The following is a 24,520-nucleotide window of genomic DNA, read 5'->3' as shown; positions in this document are numbered from 1 at the left end:
CACTATGGGAAACAATGTCGAGATTCCTTAAAGAACTAAAAATAGAACTACCATTTGATCCAGCAATCCCACCACTGTGTATCTATCCAGAGGAAAATAAGTCATTATACAAAAAATACATTTGTTTATAGCAGCACAATTTGCAATTTCAAAAATGTGGAACCAACCCAAATGCCCATTAATCAACAAGCATATATATATACAAATATACATATATATATATATAAAAATGGAATAGATATATAATGAAATACTACTAAGTATACACAATTTGTAATTTCAAAAATGTGGAAATAACCCAAATATCCATTAATCAACAAGCATATATATTTTTTTCCCATTTTATATATATACATACATATGTTATATACATTTATATATATACACATACATATATGTATATATACATTTATATATACATATATACACATATATACATACATATGTATGCATATATATGCATGTATGTGTATATTAATGGCATAAATTTATAAATTTCCAATATTGGATTTATATACTTACATAAATATATAATTAAATATAATTTTATAAATAAAAAACTAAACATGTTACCACTGATTCTACAACATGCTTAAAATATAAAATTATATGTATAAACTATATTCAGTTGAATGAAATGACAATAATATATGTCTTTTTGGAATAAATTAATGGCATTCACAGCAAACTGTATGAGATTGGAGACTTACTCTGAGTGAAATAACTCAGGAACAGAAAACCAAACATAAGTTGTTCTCACTCATAAGCACGAGCTAAGCTATGAGGATGCAAAGACATAAGAATGACACATTGGACTTTGGAAACACAGAGGGAAAGGATAGGAAGGGGGTGAGTTATAGAAGACTACAAATTGGAAGATGCATGCACCAAAATCTCACAAATCACCACTAAATAACTTACTTGTGTAACCAAATATCACCTCTTCCCTCAAAATTTGTGGAAATAAAAAATTTTAAAAAGACATATATTATTGTCATTTCATTCAACTGAATATAGTTTATACATATAATTTTATATTTTAAGCATGTTGCAGAATCAACGGTAACTTATTTATGTTTAGTTTTTTAATTTATAAAATTATATTTAATTATATATTTATGTAAGTATATAAACCCAATATTGGAAATTTATAAATATATTTACTATCTGACCCTTCACAGAAAGTAATCGACCCCTGCACTGGATAGTCCATTATAACTTCCATATTCTAGTTTTTCTATTCTAAAAATCCTTTTCTGCCATTCTTACCCAAGGGAATTTGAGCTGATGTCAGGAAAAAACAAGTAAATTTTTACCATGACTGCAGAGATTTTTTCCTAACACAACTTTCCATTCCAGAAACTTCACCTGTGGTCATGAGAAAGGACCTTTGCACTCTTTGTGCTAGCAGACCCCAGTTACTCATTGTAAATGCCCTTTTAAAAAGCTCCACATTAGCTCCTCCAGATTTAACAGCCTCGAACAATTAAATCATGGTGTCTCTGACAGTAAGCCAGCTTTTTAAAATCGGTCCCATAACTAATGTTGAGTGGAAAAGGACGCTGAGCTCAGTAAGCAGTGTTTCTCGCTCTTTGTTATGAAACACGTGTTTTTTTTTTAATATTATATTATGACAATTGTTTTCTATATTATAGATTACTGTGAAAGGCTCCAGACTTTCAGGAAAAACATTTAAACATATAGCTGGCAAAAGTTCTTTGAGATTAAAGTAGGGCTGGTGGAGACAGACATCCCTAAGCTCTCATTAAATGAAAGCCTTTCAGAATATTATCATTCTTCATCTTATGTCCTGGTCTAAACAGCAGAGTCTCATTATGGGGAAGTTTATAAAATATTAAATTTACAACAGTTATGTCAGTGCCTAGCTGCTGGGCACATGGTAGACACTCATTAAATGTCTGTTGGATGAATGAGTGGTCTGTGATGGGTGCTTTCCACTGAATCGCAGCCCTCTGGAAATGTTAAATAAAAGAAAAAAATACTACCATAGGCATTTGGTGATGGGCATCCAGACAGCAGCATGTTAGGAGCCCAGACATAAATGAAAAATGAATTACCACACATAAAGACCTGCACAGGAGCCATGGGGTTGGGGTCTGGAGGGCTGCAGGGGTGCACGACAAATAATGAATGACTAGCTCCACTGGAGTCTTATTTACTCTCAATTGGTGACATTATCTTCAGGTAAACTACCTTGTCTTCTTTAACCCTATGAGCAGCCTGAGTAAATACTTGCTATATGAATTTTCTCATTGCTTTTGGCTTTCATTTGTCTTCAATTCCCTAACAAGGATTTAAATAAAATTAAGACATCGTTATATAAAACTTCTTGTATGGCAGTCAAAGGGACTTTCCAAGTTAACAAATAACTATTTTTTTCCAAAAAAATGTGTAAGTAAAAGCTGATTCATGAAAATTTGCTATTTACTCTTCAGTCTTGCTATTTGTTTCTTTCTATTTTGTTGTGCAGTATTTAATATTTACTGAAAGATATCATGAATGATACAATGAAAATATATTTGCACATTACCCATCTTGAGAAATAAAACATTTTCAATTCAGTTGAAGTCCCAAGAGGTCTTATCCCTGATTATAGAACTCTTTCTCCCAGCTAGAAATAACAACTCCCTTGACTTTGGAGATTATAATTCCTATGTGACTCTTTATACTTTTCTTCATATATACTTGTCCCTTAAAATATACAGTATTGTTTAAAAACTTTTGGTCTTCATGTAACTGGTATCATAATTTGGATATTCTTTTGCAAACTGTTTCATTAATATTGCATTTTTGAAGTTTAGCCTTACTGATACATGTGTCTGTTGTATAGTATTTCAATGTATGACTATAACATAACATTTTCATCCATTTCATTTATTAATATTTATATTCTTTGCATATTTTATTCCTACTACAAACAACATTTTATACAAGTCTCCTTTTGGACATTGCAAGGGTTTCTCTAAAGTGGGAAATTAATGATAACATTTATACTACTACTAATTATAAAATTTACAACATATCAAAAGCTAAAAATGTAACTTCTAAGTATTTCACATATATTAAATCACTTTATTCTCCACATCAGTGCTATGAGAGATAAAATTATTGTTACCATTTTACAGATATAAAAAACATAAGTGGGCAATTGCTGGATGAGATGCGAATTTTCAATTTTACCAGATATAGCAAATAATTCTTCAAAGCTTTTAAACAGTTTGCACTCTCATTAGTGGTATATAAATACTAATATGTATTCTTGCAGCACTTGATCATGTCAGGTTTTCAAAATAGGATTTAAAAACCATTATAAAGACAAATAACATATATTCATGTATTATTTGTAGAAATTCTTTTTTTTTTTTTTTTGAGACGGAGTTTTGCTCTTGTTACCCAGGCTGGAGTGCAATGGCGCGATCTCGGCTCACTGCAACCTCCGCCTCCTGGGTTCAGGCAATTCTCCTGCCTTAGCCTCCTGAGTAGCTGGGATTACAGGCACGTGCCACCATGCCCAGCTACTGTTTTGTATTTTTAGTAGAGACGGGGTTTCACCATGTTGACCAGGATGGTCTCGATCTCTTGACCTCGTGATCCACCCGCCTCGGCCTCCCAAAGTGCTGGGATTACAGGCTTGAGCCACCGCGCTTGGCCTTATTTGTAGAAATTCTTAGAAAGTGAGAGATATCAAAATAAATTCTTTCTTAGGCATGGTGGACAAGTAAGGCGATCACAAAGGTTGGGAGATGAGAAACAGTAAAATGCCCTTAAGAGAGTCAAAAACATTATTGATCATCTGGCACATGCCTATTCAAGGAGTCAAGCCATACAACTACAAAGTCTTTGTTTTCTCAATGCTTAAGGAGCTATTGAACACTACAGAGGAAAGTCTGAATGAAAAACCCAAAGACAGAAAATCCCATCGCCTCCCTCAATGCTTTCCCAGCTTGAACATTATAATTTCTCAGTGAGTGATGTGCTCTGAATACTTCCACCTTTTGCTTTTAGTTGTGGGTCATGAAAGAGGAGTTTTTACCTCCTTTAATTGAAAAATAACAGAGAGAAAAAACTCAGTTATTTTTTAAAACCTAAAATGTTCGCTTTTCTCCAGTATTTATTAATTTTCTTCCATGTCCCATAAGAGGAAAGAATGTTTATTTGCATGCTTGATTGCAGGAGAGATATACTCAAATTATGAACACAGGAGATTAAGGATCCTTACAACCATGGTCACATCAAATGAAAATACTTTTCAGCTCACAGAGGCTATTGGAAATGCCATTTCCACTAACCAGTATTAACGCTTGAAGCACAAAAGGAACTTAAAGTCCCACCAAATGAAAATTCCCACAGTGTGAGAAGTGGGCTTTATACCACAGGGATAGCTGATTCTCTCCTCATCAAAGAGACCCTCTGTGTTCAGCAGATTTCAGAAATTCTAGCATTTTTGTAAGGGAGTTATGCAAACATGCTTGACTAAGTAAAACAGTTAAGACTGGTTTTGCAAAGGAATAAAACTTCAGTCCATAAAATTTTAAGATATGCTCACAGCAACAAAACTATATTTTAGTCACACGCCCTATGTTTTTATGGGAAATTCCTTTCCCCACTGAAAACTTCGAGGTACTATCACCTCCATAAAATACTACCCCCTAATCCTCAAAGGGAGAATTTAAGAACTCTGAAAGTTCTCATCCTTTACTGAATTTTATAGAAGCAGCTTTATAAGGCCATCAACCACCTCTTCTGATTCACTGATTCTAGAGAAAACATCAAGAGAAACAACAAAAGTTTCCTTCTTTTGTTTCTCAGTCCCACTGATTTTGAAAAGGTCTCAGTTCTTCAAACATCAATCTGGATTACTTAGTGGACACAATTTAAAAGATAAACCTCTTCCTGGCATTTCAGTTATAAAGACACATCCACATCCAGGTTTGGTGTCAGTTATTGGTTAAATCCCCTCAGCTCAGGGATGGAATGTATTTTCTTCCTCTTTCCTAAAACAAAGAAAACTTATTTCATGGTGGATGAAGGGATCAGTTTGCTTGCATATGGCGGGATCAGTTTGCTTGCTTATGGCGGGATCAGTTTCCAAGTGATTTAGTGATTATAAGCCAGTCCTTATTCTCCCATAAAGCTACTCAAAAGTTGGGCAAAGTTCACCATGATATTCAAATGTAAGAGAAGGAAAGAAAGAGTAGCTCATTTAGGAAATGCATTGACCTTTGTCTAAGTCTTAATTAAGCCAGTGTGTCTATTCTCCATTAGGACATCTGTGTCTGAGCTCTCCTAAGTTACCTGAGATCTTACACTATAACATGTGACTCCAGAAGATCCTGTTCAATTAAAGACAATGCCAACTAACTAAACTTCAGCTCATGATGTATTCAGAAGTCAGTGTCTGAAGTCATTATATTTTTTAGCACCAAAAAAAAAAAAATGATTTTGAGAAGCATACTATTATTCAAGGGTGTGTTTATCCTGTGATAAGTTTCTGGAAGCATCATTCGATACTTGTCTTCTTTTTACATGGAGTGGAAGGTTGGGGTCCAGAGACAGAAAAAAATAGGGAAGTAATGTGAAGCACTAAAAACAAGGGAGAGAGAGAATCAATGAAAGAGACAACAATTAAACAGGTCTTAAAATGTCTCATTCCTCCCTAATAAATTAGCATACATAGGAAATCTCATTTTCCCTTAAGGAGCATGAAAGGTAAAGCATGAAGGGCGAATGGCTTAGTCCATTTTCTGCTGCTGTAAGAGTACCAGACTGGGTAATTTACAATGAACAGAAGCTTCTTTGACTCGTGGTTCTGGAGGCTGGGAATTCCAACATCTAGGGGACACATTGTGAGGGTCTTCTTGCTGTGTCACAGCATGGCAGAAGGCAACACGGTAAGGAACAGAGAGAGAAAAGGAAGGCCAAACAAGTAACTAACCCACTCCTGCAATAACAGCATTAACCCATTTATAAGGGCAAAGCTTTCATGATCTAATCACCTCCTAGTAGTCCCACCTGTTAATTCCATCACAACGTCAGTTAAATTTCAACATGAGTTTTCGAGGGGACAGTGAAACCATAGCAGTGGGAAGGATGGTTCCTGAACCTAAGGAAGCCCACAAGTGAGGCAACAAATCCAACTTCAAGAGTCAAAAATTAGAGCTAATATTGCTGGCTGTTGTCTTAGTTTAGGATCCCCCAGAGGCAGACCCTGATGCAGCAATTTGAGGACAATGAGTGTATCTTGGAGGCAAAGGAAACACAAGTACGACAATGAGGAAGCGAGACACAGAAGGGAAATCAACCATAATGATTATAAAATCCAGCCAGCACTGACTGACTGAGACTCAGTCCTATTGGAAAATTCTGAAAGTTAGTAGAACAGACGCCTCAAAGATCTTCCCTTTCTGTGGGTAAGAAAGCTGGGCTACTCATTAGCTGCTGCTTCTAGGGGTATTCATTTTGACACCTTCAGCACTGTCCGTGAGCAGGCTGAGCCAGGCTTGCTCACCAGAGAAAGCCCTCAGGCACAGTAATACTGGTGGTGGTGGTTGCAGTCTATGAGAATATACTGAAGTGAGGGGAGGGAGGGTGGATGGACACCAGCAGTGTCAGCTACAGTTGTACAGGGCTAAATATAAAGGTTCTCCAACTCCCACTTTGCATCATAATCCAAAAAGTGGCTGACTTCTATGTTCCACAAGCTATTTGATAGATACATCACTTCATGTGACAGATTACTAAGCAAAATTAAACAGGGGCCAACTGAATTTTAATACTGCCTCCTTTAATTACTTAGCAGGGCACAAAAGCTCTAGAAATACAAAGCTGCTCCAAGACTGGAGTTGCAGAGGATGGATGTGTTCTGCCTTTCATTTCTCAAGACAGATTTGCAATGATCAAGAGGCGTCCTGTGAATGCAGTTTGCAAAGGACTTAGGCACATGGCATCTCCTTTGTTCTCACCACAAGGCTACAGGGTGTGCAGATGTGAGGATTATTTCACTGGTGAAGAAGCATCCTGAGAGGTTACACAGTTCAACTAACGTCACACCAAAAGGTATAAATTTGACCCACTTTCTTCTTTCCACTATACTTCACTTCATTACAAGGCTACTGCCACTTCAGGGAATATTTCAGCTAAAGTTAATTTAAGGCCTCCAGGAGTATTTGAAAGTATGTGCTATATCTAAAAATATATAAAAATGAGAAAATATAAAAGATGTGTTCCAGTTTCTGACACACTGATAATTATAATATACAGATACAATCATGACCGAATCTAATATCTGTCATCTGAAATTGATCCTAGAGCACTTACTGCTTGGAGAGTATTAAATACAAAATGAACCTTTCCTTATGGCATCATTGCCAACTGCATTTGGAGAGTCCTCTAGGTTCACAGATTTTTGACTCACTTTCTTTAGCACAAACTTGGGAATTAAAGTCACACATTTACTCACATTGCACTCAAATGTGTGGAGCAAAGACGGCATCTTTATTTCTCTAAAATGGACTTTTGTCTTCTCATCAGTGCCATCTGCTGGGCCGTATGTGTATGTCCTTATGAACATACAAGTTAGTTCAGATGCATCAGAATTCTCAAACTTTTGGGTGAAGCATAATGTATTTAAAGGATTGTGGAAATGTCTTAAATGTACATCTCCATGATTTTTCACAAAATAAACACACACAGGGAGTCAGCACTCAAAGCAAGAAATAGAACATCAGCACAGCAGAACCACCACCCCCAACATGTCTCCGTTACTATATCTTGGAGTGGGAGTAATTGACATAATCCAGCCTAGTAAACTAGGTCTAATTTAATATCTTAATCATACATAAACTATTCATTATGTAAAACCCCCACTCTGTCAGACTATGCCACTTTCTCTCTTCTCTGCCCTCAGAAGAGCATCTGAGCATTTTTGACATGGAGGACATAGGGCACAAGCATCTCACGTTCAGGGAATGGGGACGAACATCTCAGATCTGCATTCAGAGTTCATTCTGGTCCCAGGAAAAGAGTCAAGCACACCCTGCTCTCACCAGCTGCTGGTAGGTGTCACTCAGGTAATGCACAGCTGAACAGAACCCAGTTATCTCTCAACTACATTAGCTCCAAATGATGCTGTGAATTTCTCTCAGTATAAGGTCATAATCCTAACCCAGATTATTCCAAGTTGGTGCTTCCTTTCCCCACCATGATAATCCTTCTGCAACATCCTTGACCATTCACACCATTATTTCTATTTTCCCTCTATAAGAACATGTGGGTACATCTGGATCCCATTCGTCATCTGGGAACTGAGGACGGCTTGAGGACATTGTGTCAAGCCCTCTCTCTTTGTGCCTTTATGACTGTGACATTTCCTCCTCCCAGGATCCCAAATGGGAAATAGGTCTTGAAAGAGGTATCAGAGGCCAGGCACGGTGGCTCATGCTTGTAATCCCAGCACTTTGGGAGGCAGGTGCATCACGAGATCAGGAGTTTGAGACCAGTCTGGCCAACATAGTGAAACCCTGTCTCTACTAAAAATACAAAATATTTACTGGGCTTCATGGCAAGCACCTGTAATCTCAGCTACTCGGGAGGCTGAGGCTAAAGAATTGCTTGAACCAGGAGGTGGAGGTTGCAGTGAGCTGAGACTGAGCCATTGTACTCCAGCCCAAGCAACAGTGCAAGAATCTGTCTCAAAAAAAAAAAAAAAAGAAAAGAAAAAAAAGAAAAGGGGTATCAGACACACGTCTGACCATACATCTCACCATTACATCCATCTCTGGCCACTGTAGGAGCACCATTACCCATTGCCATATTAAAAGTGGCCACATGCAGAGCCTGCCTTCCTTAGAGTCCATGCAGAAGGCCCAAGGAAACAGGCTGCAGGCCCAGTAATCTGGGGCTTCTCTATACCTTTCTGGATGAACTTAACCTGCCACATTCCTGGGAATAAGAACTTCAGGAACTGACATGTTCACTCCCTCCAATATCTGCCTTCCTTCCTCTTATGACTTTGGATATGTAAAGTCATTCTCTTCAGGCTTCGCTCTCATCTGTACTGTATTATATCCTATCCTATCCCATGGAGCTTTTCTTCGTCTGCATATCCAACCACTCCTCTTTTAGTGGTCCTAGTCTGGAGGGGTCTTCTTTGCTATAGAAGAAAGCCTGTGATCTGGGCCTAGGGATATAACTCTTAGTCTGCTCAATGGGGCCTAAAGAACCCTTAGAAAATATTTTCTCTCAAAATAGAGGCCGACTCTCAAGATTCTTATTAAACAACAATTTTGCAAGTCATGTTGTTCTCTTTGGATTTCCACTATAGCAAATCTCATCTCTCTTCATCTTCCCACCCTCCCCCCACCCTCCGCTCTCCACTTCACCATCTTCCCAAGGCAATGGATGCTTCAGGCCGACTATGGAGAAGGCCATATACTTAGGAACATAAAAGAGAAAAATGAATTTCAAAATATTAATCCCAACATACACAAAGTAGTAAATTGCATGAAGAGTAATTTTAGCAGTTCCCCCAATATTCCTGCATTTATGCAGAACCACACATTGTAACTAAAGAACTAATTTACTAGCTTCAGAAGCATTAAGATTTGGAAAAAAAAAAAAAAAAAAGGCAGACCTTCCTGTGTATATATACAATCCTTTATAATTTAAAGATGCTTTCAATAAATTATTTCATTTGATCCTCACAAAGTGAAGTAAGTTTTGCTGTCTTCATTTGGAGGCTGACATAGGCTAAACTATTTGCCACCAGCATATAATGATATGAGCTCAAAAAAGAACCTTTTATTTTGAAACACACTTTTCATGTAACTCTGAAGGTAAAAACTGAAACTAGGCGTTTGGGCTAGACTCACAGCTTTGAGAAGAAGCTTCTTCGTGAACCACTTTCATCATGAGATGTAAATCAAATAGCAGTTCATTATCCTTTAGGAAACTCTGAACATTGTCAAAAGTCTCTAAATTCAAATGCATCAGAATGTTCTTAAAATGTGCATGGCATGGTTGTGGGAGGTGCATCCTTCAAGAGGTTAACAGTGCAAAGTAATGTTTTCCTTCCTTGGGCAATAACCAGAGGCAGGACTTGGGAGTCTTTCTCTGGACAACACAAAAACTTGAACTCTTTTTGGGACACAAGCATGTGCCCCAGCAGGTTTTCAGTGTTCTAGGAGCTGTGCCCATAAAGAAATCAAGGATATACGTTACCTCATAAATTCTTTTAACAAAGAGAAGCTGGGATTGTATCTGTGAGCTTCTGTTTTATGCACTGTACTTACATTCCTTATGTTATCATCAAATATCAGCAGTGTCTAATTCACAGCCATTTTGGAATTTATGCTTGAAGCAATCATCTTTGTTCATATCCTTTGGCAAAACAGACCAGAGAGAATAATTATGGTGTGAAAAGGGGGTCAGAAGGGCTAGGAGCAGTGGCTCACACCTGTAATCTCAGCATTTTGGGAGGCTAAGGTAGGCAGATCCCTTGAGGTCAGGGGTTCTAGACCAGCCTGCCCAGTATGGTGAAACCCTGGCTCTGCGAAAAATACAAAAATTAGCTGCTGAGGTGGCGCATGCCTGTAATCCCAGCTACTCAGGAGGCTGAGGGAGAATTGCTTAAACCTGGGAGGTGGAGGTTACAGTGAGCCAAGATCACACTACTGCACTCCAGCCTGGGTGATGAGAATCTATCTAAAAAAAAAAATAAAAGGAAGGGTCTGAAAAAGGAGACAGACGGCGCCTCAGTCTGGAGTATGACGTATTGAGGGCACAGATGGCACATGGAACATTCCGGCACTCCTCAGGGTTCTCAGAATACCTGCTGACATCACAGAGGGATCAGATTGTAGACCAGTGGACAGCAGAGGAAAGGGGACCTCGTCTATGCCATGTGAATTAGCCAAAAATAATTTTTAAGTCTGTAATTACATATCATCTTCCTCACAGATAGCCTTTAAAGGACAGCATCATATTGTCCAAAATAAGTGGGATTTTATGTCTTTCTACTGTTCGCAGGCAGCCTGTTTTGCCAGTCTGACAAATAATTTCTTAGTGAAGCGCTTATTTCAGACTGAACCACAAGATGTCAGCCAAAGCTTGGTCATTTTGAATTTTCCTGGCTCTTGAAACTACATTTTTTTTTTTTCACTTTTATGACCAAGAGAAAGTTTGAGAAGCTCATGACCACTCAGAATTAGATGCAGCAGCCACAGCAGATGCTTGTCCTGGGAGTTCTTCATGCCTGTTCCCAGCCATCTTCAGTGGAGACTTCACAAGATAACCCAAAACTGGCTCCTTTCTGAAACACCACCCAGGAAACTGCACTCCAAGTGTGGGTGTGCACATATCTCTACCACTGGTCCTTTTTCTCTCCTGTCTTTTCTCCTCCTCCTCGGCTATGCTCTGGGGCAGTTGAGTAATCCTGCGTGTCTTGGGAGATGTCCATTCGGGAATGAGATTCTACCTTTCCTTTTCCCAGGCACCCCCAACCTTATGAGGGATTCCCATCACCTGGCTTTATAGAGGAGAATGCATCTTTGTCATGAACTCTTGCCTCATGAGGTTGAAACTCATACTTCCTGTGAGTCCCCCACTTCTCTCAATTCTTTCACATGCTGGGGAGGGGACTGCAGAGACCTATGGGGATAGTACAGAGATGTGTCTCCTCTTGGCCAGCCCAGGGCAGGGACTGGACTCAATGGTTTGCAACCCTTTTTAGAAGGTTGGCATTTAACTCACTTTATCCTTAGGTTTGGTTCATTGATGCCTAGGCAGAGCCATGGTGAATGTCCTCCTCAACATCTTTTACATTTTACACTGATAACAGTTACTAAAAAGAACTTAACGTTTGGCTGGTGGATCAGTGTGCAGTACTAAAGAGAAAAACTCTAACCTATTTTGAGTACTTACTCTTTTTCATCTAGTTGTCACAACAAGACAGTGAAGTTGCTATCACCTTCACTTGATAAATGAGGAAAATTTGAGCTCAGAAAGTATTCAGTAACCTGTTGTGTCTTAAGAGTTAGTGAGTGGGACAGAAACACAGATCTGATTCTAGAGCCCTTTTTTCTTTCACTCTTTCCTTTTGAAAAAAAAAAAAAAAAAAAATCCCTTTACTCCTTCTGCATTTGATACAAAGTGGTACCTAGTAAGTGGTCCTGAAAACTGTCTAAATAACTAGTTTAAAATAATCTCTGAAAATTTATATGAACAAAAACCTTCCTTGAAACAGTATACACTCCCTCTTTCAGTAGGCTACTAGACTCAAATCACCCGTTTCAATCATTTAGAGCTGCCATTGCCTTTGACCTCCTAGTTTAAACCAATCTAAATTGGAAATACAGGCAACTATTAGTAGGAATAAAGACAGTGAATGTACAGGACAGAACTGAGATGCATTTCTGGGTTTAAATGGAATCAGTAACAAAAGTCCAAAGTAAATGATTCACCATTCACTCTTCAACGATGGATGTAATGTATTATTTTTTTTTTAAAAAAAAACAATTTTAAAAAATTATTTTAGGTTCGGGGTGCATGTGCAGGTTTGTTATATAGGTAAATTTTTGTCATGGGGGTTTTTACTGTACAGGTTATTTCTTAACCCAAGTACTAAGCCTAGTACCCGATAGTTAGATTTTTCTGTTCCTCTCCCTCCTCCAACCCTTCATCCTCAGTGCCTGTTGTTCTCCTCTTTGCGTCCATGTGTTATCATTTAGCTCCCTCTTTTACATGAGAACATGCAGAATTTGGTTTCTATTCCTTAGTTTGCTAAGGATAATGGCCTCCAGCTCCATCCATGTTCCTGTGAAGGACATGACCTCATTCTTCTTTATGAATGTCAGACACACTGGAAAACTGACCCATGTGTCTGACAGATGGTGAGTCCTTTGCTATACATGGCCCTCAGAAAAATGACACAATTCTTTCACTTACACCAAAGTAAGCAAATGCTGAAAAAGCTTATAAAGAAACATCACATTCCCCAATCTGGACTTACCAACTCCACTGGCCAACCTTCTCATTATTTCTGATTTTAATTCTACTGGTGGCTATTTTCCACCTCTCTATTTTAAAAACTCTTTCTGGGTATCAACTTTGGATAGTTATTTATTGGCATCTCAGTATGAGAGGTGAGCTTGGCAGGCCACGAACTCCCAGGCTCTGGTGTAAATGACCAGATGATCGCACCAGCTACTGCAGTCACAGTCACAGTCATGCAGAGGGGCTTTCCATTCTTAGCAGACCTGGGGTAAAAGAGATCCTTCCAAGAGCTCTCACCTAACTCTGGGAACACAGAAGCTTCCATTAGAAGGCCTGTGGTCACAAAGCCTTCAGGATGGATACGGGCTCTTTTCTTCACTTTACAAAGCCCCAGAGAGGCTGGCACTAACATGGCATGTCACTGCCGCACTCTGAGGGCAGGAGCCGGCTCCTGCTCCAGGTTGCATCCTCTGCGCCCAGCACCTGGCTGATCTGCTCCATGCAGGATGAGCAGGTAACTTCAGGCTGTCCACCTAACTCTCACTAAGGGTGGAGGCGCAGAGAGCATGAACAGCCAAGATGAAGTCCTCACAGGCTTCTTTGATTCTTTCTACTATGTGAGATATTCTTGATGTCTGAGGTATGAACAGCAAACAAAACGTCTTCTATCCATACAATGGGGACAGTAATCAGCCCTAAGAAGGAAGTTAATTCTGATGCATGCTACAACACAGATGGGGCTTGAAGACATCATGCAAAGTGAAAGAAAGCCAGTTTCAAAACGAAAAATGACTACATGATTCCACTCAGATGTGGCACCTAGAGTCGTCAAACTCACAGAGATAGAAAGTAGAGGCCGGGTGCGGTGGCTAATGGCTGTAATCCCAGCACTGTGGGAGGCCGAGGTGGGTAGATCGACTGAGGTCAGGAGTTTGAGACTAGTCTGATCAACATAGTGAAACCCCATCTCTACTAAAAACACAAAAAATTAGCCCAGTGTGGTGGCAGGCACCTGTAATCCCAGCTACTCGGGAGGCTAAGGCAGGAGAATCACTTAAACCCGGAAGCTGGAGATTGCCATGAGCTGAGATCGCACCATTGCACTCCAGCCTAGGCAACAAGAGCGAAACTCCATCTCAAAAAAACATAAAGACAGACAGTAGAATGGTGGCTGCCAGGGGCTGGGGGAAGGTGGAAGGAAGAGCTTAACCTCCTTCCAGCATCCTGTCCACCCCACCTCTACTGCTCACACACACTCACACCCCATGGGACTCAGCCAGTAGCTTCTCCCAGCCTGAGAGCCCAGGAGCTGGACAGTGGGGAGAGGCACAGACCTCCCTTCCTAACAAATGAGAGGGAAGACTGGTGCCCCATCACTAGTGCCATCACCCAGTCCCAGCCTAGCCATGGAGCCCACTCCAAGGGCCCCCCTGCCAGTGCTGCTAGCACCCACCAAGGGATGGCTGCCGGCACACAGCCACAAGTCCAGCTTTATCCACTCACACCCTGGACACTGCCTGGAGCCCCAGCAGGTTCCATGTCCATGTCACCCCAGCCCTCTTGCCAAGAAATCCTAAGTTCAGGAGACCCTCTCCAACCCAGGTTGCAGGGAAAGGCAGCCCCCAAGGTCACCTAGGAGTGAGTGCAGAGGGAAGGGCATCCTGGATGCTTCGAACTTGGAAACACAGATTCTGTCTCCTACATAGTGGCCACACCTCCTGGGAGGAGAAACCCCTGCCTCATCACAATGGAGAGACCCTGACCCAGAGGCCTGAGAAAAAGCCACCTGCAGGATCCAGGCACCTACCAAGTTGCACCTTAGGAAAATCTGTCCCGCTTCAATCAACCTGCAGAGCTCTCAGGTCCTAATTTCTAAAATCTCTGTCCTTTCTCAAAGAGATCAGAAAATAGAAAAACAAAAAACAACAAACGAACAACAACAAAGAGAGGCAAAGGAGGCTGAAGAGGCCAAAGGCAGTTTAGCTCCCCACTCCCCCGCCCCCAAAAAAGTGCCAGACGCCTGATGTGGAGTTTGGGGTGCTTGACCCTCTGCATGCCCGTTTAGGAGCTGACTGTGCTCAACCAAGATGTACCTCTGGTCCCTGCCAGGTCTTATTTAAACATATCTGAAAAAATAAGCTTTCCTCCTTCCAGTAAATACTAAGTTAACACTGGCAGGCTCCTCTTAAGGCTCTGCTCTTCACTGGGGTCCCGCAGGGCAGGCCCATCGCAGGTGTCCCCACCCTCATCCTCCCTCCACATCTGGCCAGGAAAAAAAGTTCATCCAGGCCTGGGCACACCGAGGCCCAACTGCCCGGTCCGCAGAGTCCTACTTCGGGACCAGGGGCCTCAATGTTCTCCTTCACCGTCTGCAGCCAGACTTCCGCCAGCAGCCTTGCCAGACAGTTTCTGCTGTGGGAAAGGGGCCCCCAACCCGGAGCCTGCAGCCCAGGAGCAACTGGGTGTTTGAGAAGCTTTTCCCTCTGGGCTTTGTTTTAAAGGGAAAGGGAAGGGGGTGAAGATCCGGGCTCGAGTCCCTCGGGGGCACTAAACCCATAGGCGACCCCAATCCAGTTGATGCCTGAGCACCAGGACTTTATGCCAGCGCCAAGCGGGGCCACCGAATGCACCAGCTGCCAGGCCAGTCTGGCGGGACCTGAGAGGGTGCCTGGGCACCCCCTGACAGTGCTTCTTGCTGGTGCCTGGTGGCCCTTTGCTGCGGCGCCCCCTGCCTGAGATGTGAGAGCCGCCTCCTGATCCCTGCTGCCTCCACCCGCTGGCCGTGGGAGGGGGAAGGGGCTGCCAGGCTGCACCCCCGGACCCTAGCAATGGCCGCCCCGCAGCCCCACGGCCGGAGCGCTCTGGCCGCAGGTTCTGCGTCACCCCATCTTGTCTGGGTACCCACGCGTCTACCCTGCGGGTAAAGCCAGCAAGTCAGATAGCCCGGGCCCCCCAGCTCACCTGGACAGAGCGTGGGGCTGTTCCAGTGTTCTGCCTAAGACGCCCGCCACTCGCTCAGTCCGGGAAGCCTAGTTCCTGACTAACCCGCGCAGAGCCACACACTGCAACTAACAATGGCCCAGCAACTGCTAAGGAGCCCCCAAGCTAAAGGGCAGCATGGCAAGCCCTCAGGGCCACCTCTACTGAGTGCACGAGCACTCACCTGCGGCCCCTGACCCATCGCCCTGTGCCCACTGCTTCCCCTCACCAGAGGCGCTCATTCACCTCTTCCATCATTGGAGCTGGAAAAGCTTCCCAGAAACAATGAGCAGTGGGAAGAGAGGGAAGATAAAGCTGTGACAACGCCAAATGTGTGGAAGGCCCTGTGCCCCCTGGCCCTGGCGCTGGGACAGTCAGCAGAGCGGGCAGGTGTACCCAGACCAGTCCCTGAGCTGGTATCCGGAACCAGGGCTGGAGCCCCGAAAGGCGTGGGGCCCGGAATGGCCCGCCTGTAATCCAGCACTTCTGGAGGCCAATCCCAGAACTGAGGGGAATCCATTAAATGGGCTTAAAAATTTAACAAAAAGGCCAGTGCAATGGCTCACACCTGTAATCCCAGCACTTTGGGAGAGCAAGGCAGGCAGATAACAAGGTCAAGATTGAGACCATCCTGGCCAACATAGTGAAACCCTGTCTCTATCAAAATACAAAAATTAGCTGGGTATGGTGGGGCATGCTTGTAGTCTCAGCTACTCAGGAGGCTGAGGCAGAACTGCTTGGACCCAGGAGGCAGAGGTTGGCAGTGAGCAGAGATGGCACCACTGCAATCCAGCCTGGCGCCTAGTGACAGACCAACTGTTTCTCAAAAAGAAGTAGGATCAGGCGCCGTGGCTCATGCTGGGTGTGGCTGCAGGTGCCTATAGCCTCAGCTACTGGGGAGGCTGAGGCAGGAGAATTGCTTGAACCGGGAGGCTGAGGAGCAGTGAGCCAAGATCTCGCCATTGCACTCCAGCCCAGACGACAAAGTGAGGCTCTGCCTCAAAAAAACAAACCAAAAAACAAGACAAGAGACACAAACTCTAACTGCAGACCTTATTAATATTAAAAGGATAAATGAGGCCAGGCACGGTGGCTCATGCCTGTAATCCCAGCACTTTGGGAGGCCTATGCAGGTGGATCATGAGGTCCGGAGATTGAGACCATCCTGGCCAACATGGTGAAACCACGTCTCTACTAAAAACACAAAAAATTAGCTGGGTGTGGTGATGCGCGCCTGTAGTCCCAGCTACTCGGCAGGAAGCTGAGGCAGGAGAATCGCTGGAACCTGGGAGGTGGAGGTTGCAGTGAGCCGAGATTGTACCAGTATGGCGACAGAATGAGACTCCATCTCAAAAAAAAAAAAGATAAATAAATATTAGAACTTTGAAATTTGAGATAAAATGAACAAATTCATTCAGCAAACATGGCTTAGGAAAATGAATAGTCACATATGTGTAACTGAACCTGTAATTAAAAACCTTATAAAGAAAACTAGTCTCACATGGCCTATTAAGTGAATTCTTTACAAATGCTTAAGGAAGAAATAGCACACATCTTACATATACTGTCAGAAATAGGAGAAGAAACAGTTTCCAAATTGTTTCACCAGCATAGTCTTAATATTTCATATTGAAACCCAGCAGGACATCACCAGAAAGGAAACTTACACTCCACCTCCTCTTGTGAATGTGTAAGCACAAAACTACGAAATGAACTATGAGCAAACCCATTTCAACCACATATAAAATGGGGTTGATCATACATCACAACCAAGTTGACTGAATTCCAGAAATGCAATGTTAGTTAGCATTCAAAAGCCAATCACTGTAGGCTACTTTATCAACGTAAAAAGATAAGAAAAAAAATGCTCAATCAACAAAGAAAAGAGCAATTGATAAAATTCAGTACCCATTCATAAATTTGAAAACCAAGCTGGCAGGGAGGAAGCAACATTCCCAGTTAAACACTCCTGCAGTTGAGAATAATGACACAACTTATTTGCAGCTGAAAGATAAAAATTGAAGTATAATCTTAAAACTTTTGAGAAATCTATGGTTTTCACCTAAAAAGAGACAGACTTGGCCTTTGAACCTTCCCTCTTTCCATCCCAGGAAGGCAATCCAAGGCCTGGAAAAACAGCAGCCACATTGTAACCACAAGAACAAAAGCTACATGGCTAAGGAAGTACCAGGAAACTGACAAGAGCCTTACACTGCCTTCCTCTGAACATTTGTTTTTGAGACACAGTCTGGCTCTGTCGCCCAGGCTGGAGTGCAGTAGTGCAACCCTGGCTTACTGCAACCTCTGCCTCCCAGGTTCAAGCATTTCTCCTGCCTCAGCCTCCAGAGTAGCTGGGACTACAGGCATGTGCCACCACGCCTGGCTAATTTTTTGTATTTTTAGTAGAGATGGGGTTTCACTATGTTAGGATGGTCTTGATCTCCTGTGTGATCCACCTGCCTCCACCTCCCAAAGTTCTGGGATTACAGGCATAAGCCATCATGCCAGGCCTGCTCTGCACAAAATGAACCTATTACTTCCTTTTTCCCCACTGCCAATCACCTCCCTCCACATCTTAGAGCATCACACTTCCCTAACCTGGAAACAAACCCCAGCCTTACCGCTGAGGTGGATTTGAGAGCTGTTCTGCCTCCTCCTCTGGCTGCCTTGTGCATCCATCTTTTTTCTTTTGCAAAACCCATGTCACAATGATGGACTTGCTGTGCACAGGCAGAACGGACCTAGACCTGGCCAGTGACACTGGGGACGGCCATGGCTGACTCCAGACAGCAACGGCTGCCTTTCTCTCCACCTTCCACATCACACATAAAGGCCCCTTTTGGCCAACTCTTCCTCTGGGAAGCCCCTCCTCAAGGGGCACCAGAACTGAGGGGGAAGCCAGAGAGAGGAAGCTCAGGATGGGGGTGAAAAGCCAGGAATGTGGAAACCGACTTCTGCTCAGCTTTGCTCCCTTGCTTAGAGAGACTGGAGCCCAGGGCATCAGTCACAGGCATCGGGACAAACCCTGGGCCGAGGGAAACAGAGCTAACTGAATCCTTGAAGACCACGAGATCCACCTTCTCACACTGCGGACTGGGAAATCGGACTCTGACTCCTGCTGTGAATTGCGGTAGGTCTCAGGCCACTACCTCTGTTCTCTGTGGCCAGCACCATCGCAGCCTGGACTTCAGTTGGTGGAGCAAATTGGGCTCACCCACTGCCAAGCAACTGCAAAAAGGGCACACGGCAGTCATGGGCAGAGCCCAGGCCAGGACGTCAGCCTGTCTGGCCTGTGGACAATTGCTCAGCTGCAGCTGGGGCCTGCCTAGACGAGACACGGGGCTGGGTGCACAGCAAGGAGGGTGCCTGCACATCTCCACAGCCATCCTCCTCCTGGGCACACTTACCAAAAGGCACTCCTTAAAACAAAATAAAATATATTATCAAATATTCCAAGGCAGGTGCAGTGGCTCAGGCCTATAACCCCATCACTTTGGGAGGCTGAGAGAGGTGGATCACTTGAGTTCAGTTCAAGACCAGTCTAGTCAACATGGTGAAACCCGTCTCTACTAAAAACAGAAAAATTACCCCGGCATGGTTGCATGAGCCTGTCAACCTGGCTACTCTGGAGGCTAAGGTGGGAGAATCACTTGAACTCCAGAGGTGGAGGTGGCAGTGAGTCAAGGGTAACAAAGCAAGACTCGGTCTCAAGAATAAGTAAATAAACAAATATTTCAAACATACGTAAATCTGTAGGAGCCCATATGCCAAACACCTGGGTACCACTCTCTGGGGTTATCAGAACATACTCATAGGTAGTGATACTTGCTTCAGACTTTTTCTTGTTTCATGAACTAAAGCAAACTTATATATTAATAAAGCCCCTAGAACCTACCGCGACAGGCTTATTCTGCTACCAGTCCCTAAAGGTACCCACTCCTCTGAATTTAGAGTTCATCACTCCTGTGTAATATTTTATAGTTCTGCTACTCATGTGGATGTCTTTAAACATATTTTTAAATGTTAGCTAATAATGGGTATGTCCTATTTGTTATATATGATATGTGACTTGTACATATTACTCAAAACTTACTTTTTTTGGTGAACTTTTTTTTTTTTTTGACAGAGTCTCACTCTGTCTCAGGCTGCAGTGCAACCTTGCTCACTACAACCTCTGACTCCCTGGTTCAAGCGATTCTTCTGCCTCAGCCTCCCGAGTAGCTGGGATTATAGCCATGCACCACCATGCCCGGCTAATTTTTGTATTTTTACTAGAGACGGGGTTTCACCATGTTGGCCAGATGGTCTCCATCTCTTAACCTCATGATCCACCTGCCTTAACCTCCCAAAGTGCTAGGATAACTGCGCCCACCCTCTCCTTGTCATTTCTATGTCCAATTCCCTCATTCCTATTGATGCTAAACCTCTTGCTATGTTTGCAGATCAGACCATTCAAGTTTCCTTTTCTTTTTTCTTTCAAAACGGAATCTTGCTCTGCTTCCCAGGCTGGTACATGGTGGCACAATCTCAGCTCACTGCAACCTCCGCCTCCTGGGTTCAAACAATTCTCACAGCTCAGCATCTCAAGTACCTGGGACTACAGGTACATGCCATCATGGCCGGCTAATTTTTTTTTAAATAGAGACGAGGTTTCACCATGGTGGCCAGGCTAGTTTTAAATTCCTGACAACCTCAGGTGATCTGCCCACCTTGGCCTACCGAAGTGCAGGGATCACAGGCACAGGTATGAACCACCATGCCTGGCCAAGTTAACTTTTTTTTTTTTTTTTTTGAGACGGAGTTTCGCTCGTTACCCAGGCTGGAGTGCAATGGCGTGATCTCGGCTCACCGCAACCTCTGCCTCCTGGGTTCAGGCAATTCTCCTGCCTCAGCCTCCGGAGTAGCTGGGATTACAGACACGCACCACCATGCCCAGTTGATTTTTTTGTATTTTTAGTAGAGACGGGGTTTCACCATGTTGACCAGGATGGTCTCGATCTCTTGACCTTGTGATCCACCCGCCTTGGCCTCCCAAAGTGCTGGGATTACAGGCTTGAGCCACTATGCCCGGCCAACTTTTCTATGAATTATGTGTTCATATTGTTTGCCCACTTTTCTTTTGGTTGGCAGGCTTTTAAAAATATTAGTTTATGGCTGGGCGCGGTGGCTCACGCCTGTAATCCCAGCACTTTGGGAGGCCGAGGCGGGTGGATCACGAGGTCAAGAGATTGAGACCATCCCGGTCAACATGGTGAAACCCCGTCTCTACTAAAAATACAAAAATTAGCTGGGCATGGTGGCACGTGCCTGTAGTCCCAGCTACTAGGGAGGCTGAGGCAGGAGAATTGCCTGAACCCAGGAGGCGGAGGTTGCGGTGAGCCGAGATCGCGCCATTGCACTCCAGCCTGGGTAACAAGAGCGAAACTCCGTCTCAAAAAAAAAAAAAAAAAATTAGTTCATAAGAATTCCTTAAATATTCTACATAAGTATCCTTTGGTGATTATATGAATTACAAATACCTGCTCCTGATCTACGGTTTCTCTTTAAATTTTGTTTGCGATATGTTTGGTTGAATACAAGTCTAAATACTTTGGTGAAATCAAATCTACCACTTTTCTTTTGAGCTTATGCTTTTAATATTTTTTGCTTTAGAGACAGAGTCTCACTTTGCTGCCCAGGCAGGAGTGCAGTGGCTCAATCACAACTCACTGCAGCCTCAAATTCCTGGCCTCCAGTGATCCTCTCTTCTTAGTCTCCTGAGTAGCCAGGACTACAGGCACGCAGCGGACCAATAAGCTAATTGTGTGTGCGTGTGTGTGTGTATATATATACATATATATGTGTATACACACACACAAAATTAGCTGGTGTGTGGGTGTGTGTGTGGGTGTGTGTGTGGAGAGAGGGGGAGAGAGAGACAGAGAAAGAGAGAGGGAGAGAGGGAGGGAGGGAGAGAGACAGGGTCTTGTGATGTTACCCTGGCTGGTCTGGAAGTCCTGGGCTCAAACAATCCTCCTGCGGGATTACAGGCATGAACCACCACGCCCAGCCACTTTCAGTACTTTAAGAAATTACTTTCTATGTACTATGGACTGAATGCGTCCTTTCAAAATTTACATGTTGAAATCCTAGCCTCCAGTGTAATGGTGTTAGGAGGTGAGGCCCTTGGGAGGTCATTAGGTCAGGAGGGTGGAACCCTCATGATGGATCAGCACCTCTGTAAGAAGAGATGCAGAGCCAGGTCCCAGGTCCCTTGCTCTCAGGCCCCTCTGCTCCCTCCTCCGGGACAGGAGAGTCCTACCTGCTTGTGAGGCCACTTCAGCCTCTCCTCTGGGGTCCTAGTCTTGGGCTTGAAGCCTCTCTGGGGGGTCTTCATGGTGCCTGACCTCAGGAGGGAGGTTCGGTGACTTCGGTTTCTCTTCGTGCCTGCTGGGGCTGCAGCTGGCCTTCCTGGGCAGGCAGGCCTCTTCAGAGTCCCCAGATGTGGGCTCAGGCCCATGCTGGCCTCACTGGCACTGGTGATGCTGGTCACACTCAGGTTCCTCTTGATCTTGGCCACGATCAGGTCGATGTCCTCCTCCTGGTCCTCCATGTCCCCGCCCCCATGCCTCAGGTGGTAGTGGGAGGCACCGGTGTTCCCATTGGCCTTTGTGGGGTAGCAGTCCTGGTAGCCCTCTTTGCTGGGACAGTAGTGTGGCCATCTTCTTCCTGTTCGTGGGCCTCCAGGACAGAGGGCTCGTCCTCCATGATGGGCAGTTAGCCATCTGGGTAGTCCTGGCTGCCCTGAGCACAGTAGCCGTGGGGGTGCAGGCCCGCCAAGTCTAGCCACTCCTCTCCTGTCCCAGAGTAGGATTCTCCTGTCTCAGAGAAGGCAGCAGAGGGGCCCGAGAGGAAGGGACCTCCTGGTACAGCCCCCACAGATGCTGAAGCAAGGCGGTGAGAGGTGCTGGGTGCCTTGTAGTTCTAATGGGAGCAGAGCTCTTCACTGGTCCAGTTAAGAGGCATGTTGTGTGGATGCCCCTGGCATGTGTTGTGTCCACGGGGTGAGTGCCATGGACCAGATACTCATCCCCGTTGCAGCCCATGCCTTCCAGGTAGCTGTCATCCTCCGGGCAGTAGCAGGTGTAGCAGGTGATGCCCTCTTCCTTCTCGGGGAGGCCTGCATCATAGTCTTCCTCCTCGGAGGTATTGTAAATGGAGTCCCCATCAGGGCTGCGGTTTTGGCACTCCTACTCCTCGGGCATGGGGCTCTCTGGCCGTAGGGTGGCCAGTTCCAGGCCCTTGGGCACACAGTCCTCCAAGGGCAGATCCATGTCTTCGCTCCTGGCTGTGGGGTACAGGGGCCAGCCTCACCCTGTGGTCCAACATGCCGCTCCTCGCACTCTCACACTTCTAGTGGGCCGCGGCAGATACTCTCATAGCCATCATCTCCCGGAGGCAGCCACTGCAGAAGGAACACTCACTGGGAAGGACAAAGCCTGGCTACGCATGAGGCCACTCCACCCTCACGGCGCCTCCGACCACGCTCTCCCACAGCAATGGGAAACGACAGCTAAAGATTTTCACTGCAGCAATCTTTTAAAAAACTGAAAACGACCTAAGTACTCATAAATAAAGAATGGTTAAATAAAGGACGGCAGACTTTGTGTGCTGCAGGAGTCGACGACATTTTCAAAGAGGCAGGGCAACGCGCACTACAGTGAAGGATCTTAAAGGCCTGTTTTGGAGGGAAAATGTCAAGTAAGCTACATTCAGCGCACGTGTGCAGATCCCAGTTCCAGGTTCGTCAAGATGGCTAGACAATACATACACACTTCCCAGCCCATACATGGACACAAAGGCACACAGAAATGGGGAGCCCCCGCAAAGGCTCGTCAGCCATGTCCGCTGGGGAGGGGAGGAAAGAGGTGGGAGCAGAGGGAGCTTGCACATTTTACTTTATTAAAGATGTTTGTACTGGTTGAGTCTTTTACCAAATCGCATTTTATTATTCACCAGCATTATAATCAAACCCACCTGTGCACCTTTGAGGGTCTCCTCCTCTAGCTGGGGAGACATCAGCACTGAGACAAAACAACCCATGGGGACGGGCAGACACCGAGGGGAGGAAGCAGGATTTCCCACACCAGCCGCCACTCTGGGCGTCATGAGAGGTGGCAAACAGGCCAGTCTCCTCCAGGAAGGTGGCCACAGGGGGAGAGGGGCAGCCTCCCAGGCGACAGGGACATGGGCACGCCCCAGGGCATAGCCAGAGACACCAGAAACACAGGAGGCAGCGCTGACCCAAGGGAGGGCAGGACCAGGGTATGCGCTGGCCGGGATAGCTGTGGCCTCGCAGATGGGCAGTATAAATTTTGGAAAAACTGAATCATTCCATTTCATTCAATGAGTGGCTTGTGTGGCAAGAGCTGTGTGGTATGTGCATGAGATATGTGTGTGTGTGGTGTGGGTAGAAAGTATGTAGTGTGTGTGGGGGAGGGGTGGCAGGGAGTCCTTGAGGGTGTGGTGTGTGCAGTGTACTGTATATGGT

At 44.4% G+C, this 24,520-nt stretch overlaps 2 protein-coding genes across 6 annotated transcripts in view; both read right to left on the bottom strand.

Moving 5' to 3' along the window:
• LOC120367937 (uncharacterized) overlaps nucleotides 1-24,520 on the bottom strand; it is a 769,718-nt gene that overhangs the window by 574,785 nt on the left and 170,413 nt on the right. The gene's annotated exons all lie outside the window — the stretch shown is intronic.
• LOC104652202 (amyloid-beta A4 precursor protein-binding family A member 2-like) lies at nucleotides 17,030-23,872 on the bottom strand. Its single transcript, XM_074405396.1, has 4 exons — nucleotides 23,819-23,872; nucleotides 23,056-23,219; nucleotides 22,292-22,847; nucleotides 17,030-17,338 (listed from the first exon to the last, which is right to left on the bottom strand). The coding sequence occupies exons 1-4, from the start codon at nucleotides 23,870-23,872 to the stop codon at nucleotides 17,237-17,239; spliced, it is 876 nt and encodes a 291-aa protein (XP_074261497.1). The 3' UTR covers nucleotides 17,030-17,236.

Source organism: Saimiri boliviensis, chromosome 9, assembly GCF_048565385.1.
Source record: "Saimiri boliviensis isolate mSaiBol1 chromosome 9, mSaiBol1.pri, whole genome shotgun sequence".
Classification (NCBI taxonomy): Eukaryota; Metazoa; Chordata; class Mammalia; order Primates; family Cebidae; genus Saimiri; species Saimiri boliviensis.
This window is presented reverse-complemented; position numbering and strand designations above follow the sequence as displayed.

Excerpts from the sequence above, each read along its gene's own strand:
- LOC104652202 (XM_074405396.1), bottom strand. The coding sequence starts at position 23,872 with ATGGCTGACGAGCCTTTGCGGGGGCTCCCCATTTCTGTGTGCCTTTGT. Across the intron at positions 23,220-23,818 it reads CTGTGTGCCTTTGTGTCCAT|GAGTGCCAAAACCGCAGCCC; the intron begins GTATGGGCTGGG and ends CCCGAGGAGTAG. Across the intron at positions 22,848-23,055 it reads ATGGGCTGCAACGGGGATGA|GAGAATCCTACTCTGGGACA; the intron begins GTATCTGGTCCA and ends TCTCTGAGACAG.